At 46.5% G+C, this 21929-nt stretch overlaps 1 protein-coding gene across 1 annotated transcript in view; it reads right to left on the bottom strand.

The window, feature by feature from the left end:
- The window catches only part of LOC124011525 (aryl hydrocarbon receptor-like), an 83102-nt gene that overhangs the window by 20587 nt on the left and 40586 nt on the right, over positions 1-21929 (bottom strand). The window contains exon 3 of the mRNA XM_046324975.1: positions 917-1062. Within this exon, the coding sequence (XP_046180931.1) occupies positions 917-1062 (146 nt within the window). The remainder of the gene's footprint in view (positions 1-916; positions 1063-21929) is intronic.

Here is a 21929-nt window from a genome sequence, read left to right as displayed (position 1 = left end):
GTCGTTCAGCTCAGTTACCTTAGCTTTCTTGGGAACAGGAACAATGGTGGCCCTCTTGAAGCATGTAGGAACAGCAGACTGGGATAAGTATTGATTGAATATATCCATAAACACACCAGCCAGCTGGTCTGCGCATGCTCTGAGGGCGCGGCTGGGGATGCAGTCTGGGCCTGCAGCCTTGCGAGGGTTAACACGTTTAAATGTTCTACTTACCTCGGCTGCAGTGAAGGAGAGTCCGCATGTTTTGGTTGCGGGCCGTGTCAGTGGCACTGTATTGTCCTCAAAGCGGGCAAAAAAGTTATTTAGTCTGCCTGGGAGCAAGACATCCTGGTCCGTAACTGGGCTGGTTTTCTTTTTGTAATCCGTGATTGACTGTAGACCCTGCCATATACCTCTTGTGGACAAGTGGTTGAATCCGCTTCCTCTTTTTCCCTCCTTTGATGGCATTGAACATACATGTGCGAGAGGTTATCATTCTATGGAGGTTGTCAAAATATCAAAGAGTTTATAATCGGGCATACTTGTTCGAGACTGTATACAGGGGTTCTATATCTATGGTATACAGTTTGCGTGATATTTGGGCTGATAACGTGAGACAGTAATCCCTAACTCTCGGCGAGGTGGAGGAGTTTCGGTCATGTCAAGACGTAAAACAAATAGCTTCTCGTATAACTGGAGGGGAAGGAGTGAGGTTGGTTTCTTTACATGTAGATAGGTATGAGAGCCGTCATATAGTGTGTGTGAACTGGGGGACAGGTCGGTGCTTGCCCCTCACATCAGCTAAACTTCCTCAGGTAAACCCCAGAGGGACAGAGAGAGAGAGAGATGCCTAGGTCTGGGGGGAGAGACAGACAGACAGACAGGCAGGCAGGCAGACAGACAGACACTGTAAACATACAGTAGACATACTGTATACCTGGAGCAGGAGGTTTCCCTCGGAAAACATGACCGCATCCACAGAGGTTGTGGCGGTTGTGCTCTTCGCTAGAGTGATCGGTCCATTCCCTCCGAACCCCACCGCTCTCTCCACTCCCCACCCTGGACTGCCTTTCTTCATGGTCGCTGCAAAACAGAACAGAGAGAGAAACATAACTTCACACAATCCTGAAAGCAACACGCGTCCGGACAGTGGGAGAAAGCAGCATGGAACTGACTTCCCAAATATTTTGTTGACATGCTCTCTGCTAACGTCTGCAACTCTTTCTCTTCTTATTTTTCCAAACCAATGAGGATGGTAATACAAGCCCAGACACACACACACACACACACACACACACACACACACACACACACACACACACACACACACACACACACACACACACACACACACACACACACACACACACACACACACACACACACACACACACACACACACACACACACACACACACACACACACACACACACATATATACGCACACAGCCACACACAACAACAACAGCGGGGGTTGGAGAGAGGGAAGGAGAGCTGCTTCCTACAGCCACTCTGGCAGCTCTCCCTCCCTCTCTCCAACCCCTGCTATTGTTGTTGTTGTGTGTGTATATGTGTGTGGTTGTGTATGTATGTATGTATGTATGTATGTATGTATGTATGTATGTATGTATGTATGTATGTATGTATGTATGTATGTATGTATGTATGTATGTATGTATGTATGTATGTATGTATGTATGTATGTGTGTGTGTGTGTGTGTGTGTGTGTGTGTGTGTGTGTGTGTGTGTGTGTGTGTGTGTGTGTGTGTGTGTGTGTGTGTGTGTGTGTGTGTGTGTGTGTGTGTGTGTGTGTGTGTGTGTGTGTGTGTGTGTGTGTGTGTGTGTGTGTGTGTGTCTGTCTGGGCTTGTATTCCTATACAAGGTACCGGAAATCTTCAAAGGTCACCACAAGGAGAGTACAGGCTTGTAAAAGACAGTCCCCACGAGAACAAAGGCTATTTTAAGCTTAGTTAAAGGGTTTGTTTAGGGTCTATAATTAGGTTAAGGGTTAGAATTAGGGTTAGGGGTTAAAGGTGGAGTTAAGGTTAGGGTTAGGTTTAGGAAAAATAGGATTTTCAATGTAAATACATTTTGGGTCCCCACAAGGATAGTAAAACATATGGTCTGTGTGCATGCGCTTGCTTGCATGTGTCTGTGTGTCAGCCAGGATTGGCTTTGGGCTCATTTGGGACTTAACTTTGACTTCAGACTTAATAGATGGGATTATAAGACCTCCCTCCCAATTTGTCTAACTCCATTTTCTCCTTCCCTTGTTCATTTGTTTTCGTCCCCAGGAGAAGCCCTGACAGCGAGCGAGGCTCATAGGGGACTAAGTGCGGGTGTGTACGTCATATGTTTCAACTGGAGACTTGAGACATACTCCAGATGTCCAAAGGCCTCTAATCTATATGTGTGTCCACTAAAAGCAGAGCAGCAGACACCAAGTATGTTTGCGGGGGAAAAAAACATAGCCAATTCTTTTCAGAATTGCCGGATGAGCTACGACTATTTCTGTCCATTAGTCTAATATCTCAGAGGTGGTCTTCTTAAAATAGGTCAGAATCGAAAAGAGCGAGAGATAAAGAAAGAAAGAGAAAAGGGGAGAGAATGCGAGACGAGAGAGAGAGAGGAAGAGAGAGGCTGACAGACAAAGACAGAGTGACAGAGAAGGAGACAAACAAACGGAGACAGACAGTGACAAATAGCTGTACATACTGGAGTCAGACACACTGGTGACTGACTCCACCAGACTCCAGTCCAGACTGAACCGTAGAGCTCTCGTCTTTCCCGTCTCTCCCCTTCCCCTTTCCCGTGTGTAGCTTCAGACCAGAACAAGAGCCTCCTTGTTCCCACTCGTAGCCTCCCCTCGACCCTCATACCCGGCTGGACACAGCACACCCACTGTGCTCAGCCACTTCTGATGAGGGCTGGAAGAGCCGGGGGCTTTCTCTTCCTTCACCACAGATCTTAAATCAATAAAGCATGTTGCTCAGCCTGAACTACAGCTTGGTCTGGGCCTGGCTGGGCTGGTTGGGGCTGGTTGGGCCTGGCTGGGCTGGTTTGGCCTGGCTGGGCTGGGCCTGGCTGGGAGCTGCTTCACCAACACAAATTCTTTCAATCACAGAGATAAGTGACACCCAGAGCTAGCTAGACAGAATGGCTTGCTGTACATTGGCTAGCCCAGAGCTAGCTAGAGAGAGTGGCTGCTGTACATTGGCTAGCCCAGAGCTAGCTAGAGAGGGTGGCTGCTGTACACTGGCTAGAACAGAGCTAGCTTGGGAGATTGGCTGCTGTAGGCTACATTAGGCTTGCCTGACAATTCACACTGAATTCTTACGTTGCTCTGTCGTTCCCTACATACTTTCATCGTCTGTGGTGACGAGGGGAACGAGGGGTGTTATACACAAGACAAAGTCAACAGTGATTGGATCGTCTCAAACCAATCAGAGTATCAAAGCTAATGCTTTACCCACGTGTGTTCTGCCTCTGGCCCAACCTATCAATTTATGGACCAGTCACACAGCCCCGAATATGATTTGCATTCGGTGAAGGGTCGGGGGGGTACTCAGATTCAGACTCATTGCGGAGAAGAAACTAATGCCTGTGGGCGTGAAAGGAATCTGGGTAGCCAGGCAAACATTAGGCTATATCACAGAGCTAACCCTGGCTCTGAGGTACGGTTTGGCTGACTGCTATAGTTTACAATGGAGTTGGCTAGAGTGTGTGGTTGCTGCACAGGCTAGCCTGGAGCAAGCTCTGCCCCTGAGGTATGGTCGGCTGCAGGCTGGGTGGGGCGCCCAGTCATTTCCTGTGTGTGTTGTGAGCTACAGGCTGCAGCTAATGCTATTTCTGGATCCTCAGCCGTTATCAAGCCCTCTGTACCACAAGAAGAAGAATATAGAAAAAAGAAAGGGAGTGAAATCAAGAGAGAGCGAGCGAGTGAGAGAGCGAGAGAGAGAGAGAGAGAGAAGAACAAAAACAACCGTGTTTCTTTCCAGCAACAAAACCCGAAAATACCTTTCCCACAGGACACAGATGTTGGGAGATAATTTTGGAGGAAATGCAAAGTCAAAAGCAAACCATTTAAAAGGACGATGGACTATCGATATGGCCCAGTAAATTGCAGAGTACTTAACTACGTAGCATACATCAGGGTTAGGATGGAGAGAGAGCGAACGAGAGAGAGAGAGAGAGAGAGAGAGAGAGAGAGAGAGAGAGAGAGAGAGAGAGAGAAAGATACAAAAATAAAGAGAGAGAGAGGGGTAGGAGGAAGAGAGAGAGCACCGTTTCAGGGTTTGGCAGACATGTACAGTATGTGGCTATGCGGTATGGTTACTTTCCCATGTTTGTTCCAGTAATGACTAAGGGAGGAAGAGAAGACAGTGTTTCTATTTGGGCTGACAATGAGCGCTCGTGACTGGGTCTTGACTGTGACCCCATAGCTCAGCTGGTAGAGCGTGACACTTGCAATGCCAGAACAGTGAGTTTTGATTCCTGGGAGCACGGTACATAAAATGTATGCAAGCATTCACTTTTGATAAAAATGTCTGCTAAATGGCATATATATGATGTGTAGCTGGCGTGTGAACCAGGGAGACTGCTGTTTAATTCAGTGAACCAACAAGAGAATATGGGCCAGGGAGTCTCAGCATCAGAGTGCTGATTAGGCTTAATGTTTCCTCTTAGATCATAATGAATATGATTATATATAAAGCACTCTGAGATGCTTTATGAATATGGGCCCAGAACTCCAATATAGCAGTTGCCTGTTCCACGTAAAGGGAGCCAGCCCTGGCAGGACTAGATGTGATGTGGTGCTGTTATCCTGCTGCTGTTACTGGAGCACAGAGACCAAACCAAACCCTTGGAGCAGTTCATTGGGTTTAACCAGTCAAACAAGCTTCTGTGGCCTGGTCTGTGGGGTTAACCTTGAAACTGACGTGAAGCTCTGACTACACAGCAAAGGAATGACTGGCAGGGCTGGCTCAGCCCGGTCCACACGCACGCACGCACGCACGCACGCACGCACGCACGCACGCACGCACGCACGCACGCACGCACGCACACACACACACACACACACACACACACACACACACACACACACACACACACACACACACACACACACACACACACACACACACACACACACACACACACACTCAGGCCTCCACAGAGGGGAGGCCAAACGAGGAAAACAGACCAGGCCGCAAAATTGCCACTTGGCCGGTCAGATAGCAGCAAAAGCAACACCACATTCCTCTATTCTGTCCTGACTGACTGGCTGACTGTAGCCCCGAGAGCTGGAAATGGACAGGAGTCACCAAGTTTTAAAAATGAGAATGGTCTGAAGTGGTTTGGTCAGTGTAGGACTGTACAGTGGGAGCTCTGCCCCGGCCCGCGGAACTCAATCCATCAGGACTGAATTACCATTCAAATGATATTCCTACTGCTGCCAGTGTACATTATGGAGAGTAGCCTATGGTCAGAGGCTTTGGAGTCATCTAGCTCCAGTTCTTCTTTCCTAATGATCGCCTGTCACCGACCATCGTATGCCTTCTATGCACTTTGTACGCCTTCTACGCTCGTCATCATTTCTCGTCATTTTTACTTCAAAACAAAATATTCCATTGATATTTTCTTTTGAATGCTTCCAATACTGGGGAAATGCCAACATAACCCTTCAAAACCACAACGTTGGCACTCTCACATTCAAGCCATCGCTACTCAACCTAGTGATGGAGAGAGAGTAGAGAGTGTAAGACAGAGTCACGCGCACACACACACACACACACACACACACACACACACACACACACACACACACACACACACACACACACACACACACACACACACACACACACACACACACACACACACACACACACACACACACACACACACACACACACACACACACACACACACACACACACACACACACACCGCCACCTCAACACCCCAGGGCAGGCAGCTGGTCCGCCGACCACAGCTGTCCACACTGGGCAGAGGGCAGCAGTCTAGTCTCATCATTATTTTAGTATTAGAAGGTCAACCCACCAGTCAGTCTTGTCTCCTGTAGAACCAAACAGAACCATAAAAGGTCTCTAATTTCAAGGGGAATGCAATCTACCCACCCACCGCTATAACCAGATCTACTCAGAGAGAGAGAGAGTCAGCGAGTCAGGGAGTCAGAGAGTCAGGGATCCAGCGAGTCAGGGAGCCAGGGAGCCAGGAAGTCAGAGAGTCAGAGAGCCAGGGAGTCAGAGAGCCAGGGAGTCAGGGAGCCAGGGAGTCAGGGAGCCAGGGAGTCAGTGAGCCAGGGAGTCAGAGAGTCAGGGAGTCAGGGAGTCAGTGAGCCAGGGAGTCAGGGAGTCAGGGAGTCAGGGAGTCAGGGAGTCAGGGAGCCAGGGAGCCAGGGAGTCAGGGAGTTAGGGAGCCAGGGAGTCAGGGAGCCAGGGATGGTCTGGGCACCTAATGGATCAGCATGGTCTATATATATATGTATATATATATATATATATATATATATATATATATATATATAATCTCAGGGTGACAGTAATGGGATATGTAGTCTACCCAATCAACAAGTAGTCTACCCCATCAACAAGTAGCCTACCAAGGTAGGTAGTACATTATATATAAGGAATTGGGTGCTATTTAGGATACAAACAAACTGTCTTTATTTGTTGTCTCACTGTAATGTCATCAGGCGGTGGAAGGATGATTCTGTATGCCTTGTTGAGGACGTGCTTAGGCAACAGTAGTTTGTATGTATGATTGTGTGTGTGCGTGCGTGGGTATGAGTGTGTGTGAATGACCAGGTTCGAGCTACCTGCCAAAAGGTTAAAGGGTAAAATGCTGTGTGTGTGTGTGTGTGTGTGAATTATATAATACACTTGCAGATGTTCAACCGGTATACAGAAGTGTCTCTGAAAGCACACACATCTAATCACTACAGAGCAGGGCCTCTCTTGGACTGCTACAATACAGATAGAATAATGACACCCAATATAAACGGCTTCCTGTCACACCGAAGTGGAAATGTTCAACCCACAAAAAGTCTACATGCACAAATACTTATATACATCCCCATACAAGCCACCTATAGTGCAGTTCAGCTGTGTTGTACTGTACCTCTCTACCTCCATCCCTCTTTCACCCCCTCTCTACCTCCCTCTTTACCACGCCTCCAGCTCCCTCTTTCACTCACTCTTTCCTTCCCTCTTTTACCTCCCTCCCTCCCTCGCTCCCTCCAACTCTGGTGTATAGTATAGGAACACACACCGACTGCCGTGTGACTAGCTCATCCCCCTTCTAACGGCTGATGTTTCCCAGACAGAGCCAGGGAGCCATGACTCAGACTCTTTACACTGGAGGAGAGAGCGAGGGAGGAGAGGGCGAGGGAGGAGAGGGCGAGGGAGGAGAGAGCGAGGTAGGGGGAAGAGAGGGAGAGGAGAGAAAGCAGGAGGAGAGAGAGGGGGTAATACAGGGAGAAGAGCGACTGGGAGGAGATAAAAAGAGGAAAGAGAAACGGGGTAAGAAAGGGAGAGGGAGGTGGGAGAGAGAGAGAGAGAGAGAGAGAGAGAGAGAGAGAGAGAGAGAGAGAGAGAGAGAGAGAGAGAGAGAGAGAGAGAGAGAGGAAGCCCATCCTCCCCTATCTGTTCTTGCTCTTGTATGGTCGTCTAGTTAATGACCATCGCGTGCAGAGCGAGACTGCATCCTTGACAGCACCTGAACCCTATTAGCTAACAAACTGGACCACTTCCCGGTATTTTCTTTGCTCTCGTTTTTGTGTGTAAATGGTGTTTGGCACTAATGACTCCCTCCCACTTGCTGACCTAAACATAAAGAGCTTCATGCACTTCATAGGTAAACCAATGTGTGATAGTGCCCTTAGCACTCACTGTGGGTGGACTACAATACCAAGACCAGTCAGGGGTAACGAGAGACCCACACAAAGGGTCCATATCCTGTTGTCGACCTCTTGACTCAAACTGGGAGAAAGTCGACAATACAACAACGTAATTTTTTGCATGTCCTTTTAGTAGCCGTTTAAGTTAAGTACTGTGCACAACATGAGACAGAGGATTGTGTACGTGTGTATGTATGTGCGTGCGGCGTGTGAGGTTCTGCCCCGATGGTACGCTCAAAGCCCAGGGAGAGAGAGAGGAGAGCTCCAGTGTGTGGGATGTATAAACATGTACTTCTAAATAACGACTTGTTCGTTTCTCAACTCTGGAGTTTTTTTTTCTGAGCCGTGCCAAAACGTTGTAATTTCTCTCATGGCGCGCTCGGCTCCTATGCTTAACATAATTTACAGCAAAACATAACGCTACAGGTAGATTTGATGCACTCTGCAATTTCACATAAGGCATCTGCGACCTTTTCTTCCCACCTTTTTCTCTGTTCGTGCGGCTGAGCTATGTTAGAGATTGCGAAATGCGTGAAACACAATGTAGGCTACGGCCGGTTGATTTCCTCGGGGTCTAAGCTAAGCACACATTGGTTTGTAAAACTCTTCGGTTCCCGAGCAACTTTCTTTCTGGTGAGAAATCAGTTAACTGCAAAAGTCATTTTCAACAGTTCACACTAGCAACAACAAAAAAAACAACTCCAAAACAGTGCCAATGTGTTACTGAGTTAGAAAGAACGTTATAATGATATACAGTAAGACAAGTACTCTGTACTAGTGTACTGTATACTAGTAAGTGTAGTACTCTGTATTACAGGAATGCTTTAGTAGGCTAGGCTTTGTGTTGTGGGCGTGTTGGGGCATGCTCAGTGGACCTCCTCTGTAATACCCCCAGTCTACGCACTTGGAACTTCTCTCCGCTTCTCTCTGCCTCCACGTCCTGACTCTGCCCTCTGTGGGCAACCCGGAGCTGTTTTCCATTTGCGCAGGACTTCAGATTTAGGGAGAAAGAAGGAAACAGTGAGCGAAGGAAACACACAAGGAGAACAGAGGGAGAGAAAGAGGGGGAAGGAGGGAAGAAAGAAAGAAAGAGGGAATGGCTGTGGGGAAGTAGTAGCACCGTGGGAACTCAACTGGACTGGTTCAGATTCTGATGCAGGAAAACAAGCCAACTCTGTTTCATCCATCTCACACTGCACTGTAGCACTACCTATGATGTTAATTAGAACCAGCTGGACTGGGGAAAGCAGCTAGCAAACCCCCAGTCAGTTCCCTAATAAAACGACAGACCCCATTCCTATCTCTCCCCCCTCTCTCTGTACATCTCGTTTGCCGGGCCTTTAAAATAAAGAGGTAAAGCGATGGGGCCTCCTCAGCCGCTAGGGGTTCCCCTAGGCTCTATGCTAAGTGCTCTCGAGATTCTACTACAACTTCTCCTGGCATCAGACACTGTACATACAGTAGAGGAAAAGAAACCATTTAAGCCCCCTGCACCCCTACATTCCCCCACCCTATCTTCTCTCTCTCTCTCTCTCTCTCTGTATCTACAAACCCTCTGACCCTCCCTTATCCTTCCCCTGTCTCTCCCTACCTTCTCCCCCACACCCATTCACTGGGGTTTTTGAAGACTTTGAAACCTAAGAGCTGAATTGAACCATTGTTTTCCCTGCCTGCCTCGTCGTCTGGCCGGCTAGCACAACCTCATCCAGCCTCTCTCATATCTCTCTCTCTCTCTTTCTTGTTTAAGGGCAGGTCATAACTTGCAGAGCTCTGGAGGAGCCCAGTGCTCTATCTATCTGTAGATCAACACTCTCTCTTCAGCAGTGGAACATACAGACCCCCTTGGTTCCCTTGTATAGTACAGTACAATACAGTATACAGGCCCAGTTCACACAACACTTTTGAAGAGTGACTTGGAATTATTTAATCAATTCCCTATTAGCATACTTGTTCTCCCGAAATATGTCTTAACATATTGTACCTCCAGCAAGATATTCTGACAAGGTATCTATGCATTTGTTATACGGCTTGACAAAGGTCCGACAGTTGCCCCCAGGTAAGCACAAAGGCTCCTTAGCTTCCTCTGACTCCATGTGGTCAACGAGCATAGGATCATCTCAACGTTACGCCTCTCAATATGAACCGTCCTTATGCCCAATGAGCGATTTGCAGACATTACTGTCTCCCCTCTGGCCCTCATTCATGTGCACTCATGGGACTGTATATGTGTCCTGTGGCATACTTTGTTACAGAACACATAAACAGGAGTAGGCTGTAGCTGTCCGATGATGGACTATGGGTGTGCTACGTATACATAGCGTTTTCATTTTTATTTCACAGGGAGTCATTATTTTGACAGGGAGTCATGCTGAGAATGACGTCTGTATACACGCCAATACACAGCAATCGTAGAAAACAAACATATTCTTCAGTAAAAAAAAGAAGGTCCATAATCGGCCCTAGAGGCACCGATTCATCCAGTTTCGGAGCGCCTTCATTCCACAAGTAAGGTGCTAAAAAAACGAAAAGCAGATTGATCTAACTCAGTGGAGTTAGTTGATCTAACTCAGTGGACGTAGTTTGATCTAACTCAGTGGAGTTAGTTGATCTAACTCAGTGGACGTAGTTTGATCTAACTCAGTGGAGTTAGTTGATCAAACTCAGTGGAGTTGTTTGATCTAACTCAGTGGAGGTAGTTTGATCTAACTCAGTAGAGGTAGTTTGATCTAACTCAGTGGAGGTAGTTTGATATAACTCAGTGGAGGTAGTTTGATCTAACTCAGTGGAGGTAGTTTGATCTAACTCAGTGGAGGTAGTTTGATCTAACTCAGTGGAGTTAGTTGATCTAACTCAGTGGACGTAGTTTGATCTAACTCAGTGGAGTTAGTTGATCTAAATCAGTGGATGTAGTTTGAGTGGAGATGGAAGGGATCTCTAGAGTTAGCCCTCCCTGAGACCGGGTCAGGTATCTTGTACGTCTGTGTGGTGTAGCATAACGGTCTGACATGGCGGCAAATGCCTAGGCCACATCAGGGTTAATCCCAAATGGCACCCTACTCCCTAGGTAGTGCAACACGTTTGCCTATGAAGGGAATAGGGTGCTATTTGGGACAGAGCTATGGTTTGTCATGGAGCAGGTGGGACAGAGATTTACTCCAGAATAAAGCCCTCAAATGCAACTGTGGACCTTGAAGACCCACATTGGGTGACATAAACAGCACCCTCTACAGAACAGGTCACAGCAGGCATGTTCCCAAAAGGTCACCCTAAGGTATACGTTACTGCACATTGCTATTCAAGGTTCCACAGCAGAATATGAACCTACTGTACATTATACAACATGGGAATAATTCATTCCCCATAGGCTATAACAGAGGTATTCAGATCCTATCCTGCTTGTTTTCTGTTCTACCTGATGATTAACTGCACCCACCTGAGCTCCCAGGTCTAAATCATTCCCTGGTTAGAGGGGAAGAATTACAAAAAGCAGTGGAACTGACTTCAAGGTCCAGATTTGACTTTGAGGGATGTATACTGTGAAGGCTAGGGTACGTCTAAAATAGTCATAGAGACTAAAGGTCAATGAACCAAACTATGGACCTACGTTGAAGCGGAACAAAGACCTATATAATACTACTCCATTATCAATCAACCATCAGACAGTCTCCTACAATCTCCAGTACACCTTAAACACTGAGGGATCATGGGACAAACTGTACTCTGTTTACAGAGCTATTTCCTGTTTGAGGAAACACATACAACTCCCTTCCCTGAGAGAGAGAAAGAGATAGATATGTGGATATATATATATAAATATATATATAAATATATATATATATATATATATATATATATATATATATATATATATATATATATATATATATATATATATATATATATATATATATAGAGAGAGAGAGAGAGAGAGAGAGAGAGAGAGAGAGAGAGAGAGAGAGAGAGAGAGGGAGAGAGAGAGAGAAGAGACAGAGAGACAGAGAGAGAGAGAGAGAGAGATCTAGAGAGGAGAAGGAGAAAGAGAGAGTGAGTAAGAGAGAGAGAGAGAGAGAGAGAGAGAGAGAGTGAGCGAGCGAGTGAGCGACATGGTGTGCGAGAGGTCTTGCATTTTGGTGTCACAATAAAGAGCCTTTGTTATAACTGGATTTACTGGAATCTGATCCCATTTGGATCCTATCTTCACACCACATGTCCATGTAGAACTCTATCTGCTTATGTGGGCACCATAGACCTGCTGCACAAACAGACCCTGACCCTTGACCCCGGTGTGCAGTGGGATAAGGTTTTAGAAGAGCGCAGAGTACGGCCCAGACATCCCTCTGTTAACATTCCCCTGTCTCCATGCGATGTCACATTCGGGCCGTTGTTTCACTTGTTGATAGGCCGTATTCATGCTGCCACCCACCCCAATGACAGGCTAGACCAGAGCTAGAAGCAGCTAACTTCTAGCCTCTTGCTGCTAAAGAAATACAAACTCTGTTTTTCTCTCTGTCCCCCCCCCCTGACGTTTCACCACTCGGCGAGTGTGTTAATGTTTTTTTTTTTTTTGCAATGAATTCTGAGTGAAGGACGTAAGTAATTAACGACAAACTATGAGTTAGGAGGAAACCGTACAGACCTTGAAAACAGAAGTTCGGACAGAATATAAAACATTTGAGTCAGGTTCCATGAAGTTATGATCAAGTCTAGTGTGAGAAGAATTTGTTCAGTATTCAGTATTCTTCAAATACTACAAGTAAATCAATATCATAAAACATGTTTTTTTCACGTAACACCTTCTACGCGTCTTCTGTGGAATTGTACAGTGAGATTCAATACTGTACTCCAGTTTAGGTAATGTTGAATTAATGGTTCATGACAGGCCCCCTTGGCACCAGCAATACCTATTTTATAGCTGCATGGATCCTATCCAGCTCTCCACTTATGCAGAGTAGATAAATGCAGAGCTAAAGTGTGGTTGGAGCCAGCAGCACCCGAATCATCTGACAAACAAGTATTTTTGTTTCATCAACAGAGAGAGCGAGGGAAATAGATTGAGGGAGAGAGAGTTAGACAGAGAGAGAGAGAGAGAGAGAGAGAGAGAGAGAGAGAGAGAGAGAGAGAGAGAGAGAGAGAGAGAGAGAGAGAGAGAGAGAGAGAGAGAGACACTCCAAAGAGACTGCAATCCACGGACAGGCATCGCTGGAGGTCCGTTTATACTGTTGTCTGGATCGTTAATGAATGGATGGATACAACATAATTAGCCTTCAATGTCAAAGCCAACAGTCAGAGAGAGAGAGAGAGAGAGAGAGAGAGAGCAAGCTAAAGCCTGTGCCAGTGATGCCAGAGAAGAAGCACGGACGAGCTCAGGGGGAGGGAAGGAGACAGGGAGAAGAGGGAGACCAGGAAGAAATACAAAGACAAGGAAGCAGTGAGGAAGGGAAAGGTGACATAGGAGATTGAGGTGGAGAGAGAGGAAAAACAGGGAGACAGCCTGGATTTAAAATGGATTACACTTAGATATTGCGTCACGGGCCTACACTGCACTAATACCCCACAACATCAAAGTGGAATTTTAGGAAATTAATCAAAAATGAAAAGCTGAAATGTCTTGAGTCAATACGTATTCAACCTCTTTGTTATGGCAAGCCTAAATAAGTTCAGGAGTAAACATTTGCTTAACCTGTCACATAACCAATTGCATGAACTCATTCTGTGTGCAATAATAGTGTTTTACAGGATTTTGGAATGACTACCTCATCTCTGCACCCCACACATACAATTATCTGTAAGGTTCCTCAGTCAAGCAGTGCATTCCAAGCACAGATTCAACCACACAGACCAGGGAACTTTTCCAATGCCTAGAAAAGAAGGGCACCTATTGGTAGATGGGTAAAAAAATGTTTTTTTAAACAGACACAGAATATCCCTTTGACCGTGGTGAACACATCCTTGAGTACCGCTCTTCAAAATTTCAAGCAAAGTAGTGGCTGCATCATGTTATGGGTATGCTTGTCATTGGCAAGGACTAGGGAGTTTTTTTAGGATAAAAATACACGGAATAGAGCAAAGTACAGGCTAAATCCTAGAGGAAAACCTGGTTCAGTGTGCTTTCCAACAGACACTGAGAGACAAATTCATCTTTCAGCAGGACAATACCCTAAAGAACAAAGCCAAATATACACTGGAGTTGCTTACCAAGATGACATTGAATGTTCCTGAGTGGCCTAGTTACAGTTTTGACTTAAAATGGCTTGAAAATCTATGGCAAGACTTGAAAAAGGATTATGTGCAAATATTGTACAATCCTGGTGTGCAAAGCTCTTAAGGACTTACCCAGAAAGACTTACAGCATTAATCACTGGCAAAGGTTATTCTAACATATATTGACTCAGGGGTGTGAATACTGATGTGAATGAGATATTTCTGTATTTCATTTTCAATACATTTGCAAACATTTCTAAAAACACATTTTCACCATTGTCATTATGGGGTATTGTGTGTAAATGTGTGAGAGAAATTGGAATTCAGGCTGTAAAGTAACAAAATGTGGAATAAGTGAAGGGGTATGAATAATTTCTGAAGGCACTGTATATATACATATACATTTTACATTTACATTTAAGTCATTTAGCAGACGCTCTTATCCAGAGCGACTTACAAATTGGTGCATTCACCTTATGACATCCAGTGGAACATATACATACACACAGAGTGAACAAAACATTAGGAACACATTCATAATATTGAGTTGCACCCTATTTTACCCTCAGAACAACCTCAATTCTTCGGGGGCATGGGCCTTTACAAGGTGTCGAAAGCGTTCCACATGGATGCTGGCCCATGTTGACTCCAATGCTTCCCACAGTTGTGTCAGGTTGGCTCGGTGTCATTTGAGTTGTGGATCATTCTTGATAGACACGGGAAACTGTTGAGTGTGAAAAACCAAACACACACATCTCGTAAAGCTAAACACAAGAGTCTCTGCCTCGGCCCGTCTCCCCAATCCCCCTTTCCCCAGCAACAACCATTGTCGAAGGGCGTTTTTTTTTTTATTCAGGGCGAAATCTCCGGGCAAGTTATTAATATCTGGTGTTTACTTTCAACACTTTCGATAAGCCAACGGAACATTTTTCAGCTCTAATGTCGCGTTTCTGGCAGCCGTTGAGTTAAACTGTGGCTTGTTTCCTATTCTAAATCACTTCGTGGCACGACACCGCACTGCAAGGCTACTCAGGTCAGACTCCCTCTTTCACTTTTTCACTCTTTCTCCCTTCTTCTTCTCCCTCTACCATCACACAATTTTCTTTTCTCCCCTCATTGCCATTTATTCGTTCTTGTCTCCCACTTTCTAGGCCTCTCTACCTTCAACACACCCTCTCTTTTTCGCTCTCTCTCTCTCTGGTCTCTCTCTTGCTCTCTCTGGTAACTCTCTCTCCTTCTCTCGCTCTCTCTGGTTTCTCTCTCTTGCTCTCTCTGGTCTCTCTCTCTCGCTCTCCCTGGTCTCTCCCTCTCCTGCCCACCCGACCACAGGCTGAAGCAGAAAAAGCAGCCTGAAAATAAGAGGGCAGTCTTTTTCTTGGCAAGTGGATCTTCCATTTGGTTCCCTGCTGATGTTAATTACCAAGCTCCATATCCTTGTGTAACCAAACACTTTACCCTGATCCGCCCCTCCACCCCCAACCCCTCCCCCACCCCCTTGTCCACTTCCCCTCGCCGTCCCCCTCCGTTCCCCCTCCTCTGTGCTCTCTTGCACTCTCCCTTTCCCAAAACTTCAATCTCGACTGCCAGGGTTGAAAGTTTGCACGCCTTCTCCTCACGCAAGGCGAAGGAAGGAAAGGCGAGGGGATTGGGCAGAGATGTACTCTGTACTCAATCTCACTTCCCCTGTTAGACTTGGCACAGCTCCCACTCAACTGCACTCAGCAGCAAACACACACACACACACACACACACACACACACACACACACACACACACACACACACACACACACACACACACACACACACACACACACACACACACACACACACACACACACACACACACACACACACACACACACACACACACGCATACATGTGCACGTTGCACAAGCACACAAACACATGCACAGATGCAACACAAAGCACACACACATTAATTAACAACTTTTAACAAACACAAACTCCACTAGTCAACACAACCTCCCAGCCTGCGTTACTGCATCAACACTCTACCTCGAAACACACACTCCTTTCCATCACACACATTTTCACCCACGCTGTTCACAACTCAACACGACACCTCCCACTCCTAGATCTTGTTCATCAAAATCGTTTTGCAGCCAACACACACACCATGACCCGTCATCACACTCACACCGCAGAACACGAGACACACACACCTCCTCTCCCGCTCCTCCCTGTTCTGCTGAGGAAGGCAGTTAGCAGTCAGCCAGACAGACAGCATCAGGTAGTGACACAAAGCCTCTCATTGTTCCAGGAGTTGGCTGAGACCCAAGCGCTCATACTTGGCTGCTTCATAAAAACTGGGGTAAGACAGAAACAATTGGTGGGGGGGTGATGGAGAATCTCAGGATTTCTCCCTCCCTCCCACTCTCACTCTCTATCTCTCTCTCTTATTTGCAACCCAACCAAGATACACTCACACTAGCACCTTGTATTACAACACTAACCCATCCATCCATCCCTCCATCTGTCACTTCTCCCTGGGCTTCATGTATATTCATGTATATTCATGACCACACCACTTCACATGTAACCAGTCAGTGAACTCAGAGGATTCCATTCTCTTCTTCTCGCTCATATAACAGTACAAAGCATCACGAAACACACTTCTTCCAGCCAGCCAAGAGGAGAATGTTTCTTTGGCTACGTCTATTGCCTACATAGTGCACAACTTTTTGCCAAAGCCCTATTGCCCCTGGTCACAAGTAGCGCACACTGCACTCTATAGGGAATAGAGTGCCATTTGGGATGAAGCCAATGTTTTCTTAATGTCACTGAGTCTCCTCTCTACCTCTAACCTGAAGGGTGTTTTCTTGTGGATGGTGGATTTGTGCCTGAAGACACTTAGCTTATGTAAACATGGCTCGGTTTCTTGATTCATCTCCGTAAGGTTAGGTAAATGCTGGTGCTGTGCCAGGGGAGTGCTGCTCTGTGCTGAGGGCAGCTTGGTTTCCTACAGTACAGAGCAGAGCAGCTGGCTTCTGACTGATACTGTAGACCTGCGTCCCAAATGGCATCCTATTCCCTATGGCGTGCACTACTTTTGACCAGCTTCCCTATATATATAGTATACAACCTTTGACCAAGGCTGGTCAAAAGTAGTGCACAATATAGGGAATAGGGTGCCATTTGGGATGCAGCCTAGCTGCAGCACCAGCTGCACACAGAGCTGAGAAAGGGACAACCAAAGCTGGGGGCTTGGGACTTGAAACCGATCTCTGCAGGACTCAGAGGGAGGGAGGAAGAGGAAGATTACTGAGAAACACCAGACACATTCTAAGACACAGGCACACACTCAAGCGGGCACACACACACACACACAACTAAGTCTTACTATACTTGTGAGGACTTTTTGGGGACCGACAACTGATTCCCATTCAAAATCCTATTTTCCCTAACCCCTAAACCTCAACCTTACGCTAACCTTAACCCTACACAGAAGGCCTCAGAACATGAGGTCTGATACCAACAGGCTCAGAGACGGTTTCTATGTCCATCAGACTGCTGAATGCCTGAACTGGACTGATTCTCTGCACCTTAGCACACACACATGTACTTGCTCTCACACACACACACACACACACACACACACACACACACACACACACACACACACACACACACACACACACACACACACACACACACACACACACACACACACACACACACACACACACACACACACACACACACACACACACACACACACACACACACACACACACACACACACACACTGCTGCTACCACTCTTATTGTACTGCTCAGTTTATATGCCCATATTACACTTGAATAAAATGTTTATTCTATTCTACTGCCATTTACTTTATGTTCGTATTCTTATCTTTTATTATTTCTTATTGTTGTTGCATTGTCGACTAATAAAACCTTAACCCCTAACCCTTAAATCTAACCCTAACCCTAATTCACATCCTAACCATAAACCAAACACCTAAAAATAGCCTTTTTACAAGTGAAGACTGGCAAAATGTCACATTTTTGTTGGTTTATAAGGACTTCTGGTACTCACAAGTAGAGTAAAACGCGTACACACGTGTGCAGACGAGAGACCCCCAACTGTACACCCACACACCTATTCTACCTCTTCCACTGTGTCAGCCAGCCAGGCACTTAGAAGGTAGTTGAATGCTTCAATAATGGCTGCGGGTGCTTTACCAAAGTGCAGCATGGTTTTACACAAGGGACGCAGTGAGTCTGAACAAGCCGTCCATTCTGCAGGGTGACTGGAATTCATCGGGGCAAAGCCCATTAATGAAGGCTGTCAGCTATGCACTCGTGCCAACGGAGACACTGGTATGACGAGGATAACAAAACGAGGTCACGCCAGGCAGGGTATGCCAGCCATCGGATCTGATCTGGACAAGTTGTGCACCCGGTATTGGTACTGTAGGTACTGGTACTGTAGGTACTGAAGGTACTGAGTTAATGATAGTGTGGAGCAGACTAGAGGGGCTTACAGTCCAAATGCTGTTTGACAAGAGTATAGCCTACGGCTGGATAACAGCCAGGTTTACTGACACCAAAGACATGGCAGGTAGCCTAGCGGTTAGACCATTGGGCCAGTAACCGAAAGGTCGCTGGTTTGAATACCTGAGCTGACAAGGTGAAACAACTCGACGTGCCCTTGATTAAGGCATTTAACTATCATTTGCTCTGGGGGCTCCATACGACAATGTCTGACCCTGTAAAAAAAAAACATTTCACTGCACATATTTGGTGTATATGACATTAAATTATCCCGCTCTACTACTACAGCACTTTCTAAACTCTATCCTCTCTTTCCACCCCCACCCCCCCGTCTCCCTCTTTCTCTTTCGCTAAATAAAATCTTTACACGCAATGCCGTTTCTTCTGCCAATTACTGTCAGTCAACAGCTCCAAGAGGCCTTTTGGGAAGAAAGCAGGGCTCAAGCAGGCCAACCTCCGGGTGGGCTGGCCCAGCCTAAATACTGCCGCCCCCTTTAAAACCTCTACTAGTTCCTATGAATCAGGGGGACACGTGGGGAGGGGAGAGGCCAGGGAAGGAGGAGGAAAGGAGGGCCAAGTGGTCAGCTAAAATTGGATATCGCGAAAACTATGTGAGAGAAAGACAGCATCCCAGAGAGATGCAGCATCCCAAATGGCACCCTGTTCCCATTTAGTGTACTACTTTTGAACAGATCCATATCTGTAGCGCACTATATAGGAAACAGGGTGCTATGTGGGACGCGGACAGAGCGTGGAAGGAAAATAACAGATTGGAGGGAAGGGTTGGGGAGTTTTGTTATGAGTGGTTGGGGCCTTTAGGGGCCGGTGGTTTGGACTGGGAGAGCTACTGGGCCTCTGGAGCTGGAGGGACCGAATAGACCATTAATATGATGCTGACGTTCCCAGAATGCAACATGGAACCTCGGTTGACTCCCCTCCCTCCTTCTCTCCTTCTCTCTCTCTCCCACCTCCACGCCCTGCCCTGCCTGCCACTGGCTCGGCTCCCCCGAACCATCTGGTAACCCTCCGAACTGTCAACCCTCCACCCCTCTAACCCCCTGTCTGTCGTGAGGCCTCTGCCTGGCTCTGGCTGCCATGACTGACTCCAAACCTCCATGGAACCATGCGAAAAACAGTCTGCTCTGTGGCAGACCAGTTGACAAGCTGAGAGATAAACAACAACAACAACAACTTCCTTCTCCTGCAAAGGACAGCACAAATTCAAAATGGTTTGTTTTCAGTTTGAATACTACATTTGTTTTTCTGGGTTGTTACAGGCAATACAACGACGCAATTGCCACTCTATTAGCGTAAGTGAACATAGTTCCTCATTTCCTTGCTTGGACAGGAGAGCGGGCCGAGCAGACATGTTTACTGTACTTCTCCTCTCTATCTCCAACCTAACCCTCCTAGCCCAAATAACCCAGCTCAACTCTAGCATGCACATGTACACCAGGGGACCTGGGTTCAATTACTATTTGAAATTATTTCAGATACTTTATCTGTGCTTGATTGCACTTGCCTGGCTGAATGGACAAATAGAGTAGTCCCAAACTGCAAACCCCTTCCATCTGACACTTCAGGCAGGCTCCAGGCAGGCTAGAGCAAACACTAGATGTTGTACTAGTATTAGAAGCACCAGCATTAGAAACACTGACTCGTTGATGAACCCAGGTCTGCACCAGCCAGGTGTGAGTTCAAGCTGGCAACTGATAGAGGGCCAGGCAGTGTCACTCAGCGTCACGGCCAGGAAGGACGCCGGTGCTAAGAACACAAAGTATACAAAAGACATTTCAAGCCGCTGTGGCAATGAGACGAGAGAGAGAGAGAGAGAGAGAGAGAGAGAGAGAGAGAGAGAGAGAGAGAGAGAGAGAGAGAGAGAGAGAGAGAGAGAGAGAGAGAGAGAGAGAGAGAGAGAGAGAGAAAAAAACTTAATAAACACCTGGGGACAACAGAGAGAGAGAGAGAACAGAGAGACTGAGAGAGACTGGCTTCCAGAGATCCGAGACCATGGTGCTTGCCTAGAGAGGGGAAAAACCTCCAGGCTTAATAAACACGTGGGGACACTGAGGAAGTTCAGTTCCCGCTCAGTCAAAACTGCTACAAACTCCGGAGATTGTGAAATCGAATACCTAGAACAATCCTTCTCACCCCCCTTAAAAGGATGTATTGTAAAGTGGCTGTGACATGAATGCTAACTGAACTGCATCGGTTCTGCTCTGCACAGCGCCAACACTTCCGTGTTTGACAGCCATCTGCTCTCGGTTTATATAGCAGCAGCAGCATCTGCAGGACAGTGTCGACCCACGCTTCTCTGACCAAGCAGTTCATCACATACTGTACTTCCTCTTCTTAAGCTTTCGGCCATTTTGAAGTCACCGAAGCACATTGTGAGAGGCTTTCACGGCTGACGAGACGAATTCATGTTGTTGTATCACGACAGTTAAAGTAAGGACAAGGTGTGGCTCGTTTGTTATTCTATATAAAAAAAAGGTGTGAGGTATTATTGCTCTCCAAACTGAGAATGTACTCCTCTGGTTCATTCATAAATGTACCCTCGCGTTCTCTCAACCTCAGGGCATGCTAACTGCATTTCAAATTAGCACTCACAGGGGAGTTTCAAAATATTTTTGATACACTTTTAATTTTGCCATGGGTAAAGGTAAGGTAAAGTTCCCGTAGGCATCAGTGCGGTGGGTGTTGACACCGTGTTTACTGTGACGTGAGTCAGTAGGTGATTTCAGACCTTGATCAGCATGGAGGGAAAAATCCACGCACGTCAAACGCTAAGCTACCTACCTCCCACAGACGGAGATGGACAATTTCCAATTTGCAACTCTACAAGTCTGAAGCAATGTCATCACTGATTTGGATTCCCCTGAAATTGTCATTACACAAAAATATGAAGTGTCTACTTTCAGGCAAAGAGAGGAGGATGTGAAACAGAGACAATAGAAAGACGAATAGTAGGGCATATAGTGCTCTGTTGTAGTGGTACCAGGCTGGGCCTGTGGTAAGCATTCCACTCTCTCTAGTGACACTGTTGGGTAGAGGTGGCTGCATGGCCCTGTGGTAAGCATGGCACTCTCTCTAGTGACACTGCTGGATAGAGGTGGCTGCATGCGGGCTTCTGAGGGACTTTCCCTGGTGGTGTGGTGACTCATACATTTGACTACGTTTCAAACTTCACAGCTATCACACCGCATCAGAAAGGTCCATGACATATTTTCTTATACAATATTCTAATGATGTGTCATACTCTTTCTTATACAATACTCAAATGACAGAAGCAAAGGAAACGGAAG

This window comes from Oncorhynchus gorbuscha, linkage group LG23 (genome assembly GCF_021184085.1).
Source record: "Oncorhynchus gorbuscha isolate QuinsamMale2020 ecotype Even-year linkage group LG23, OgorEven_v1.0, whole genome shotgun sequence".
Classification (NCBI taxonomy): domain Eukaryota; kingdom Metazoa; phylum Chordata; class Actinopteri; order Salmoniformes; family Salmonidae; genus Oncorhynchus; species Oncorhynchus gorbuscha.
This window is presented reverse-complemented; position numbering and strand designations above follow the sequence as displayed.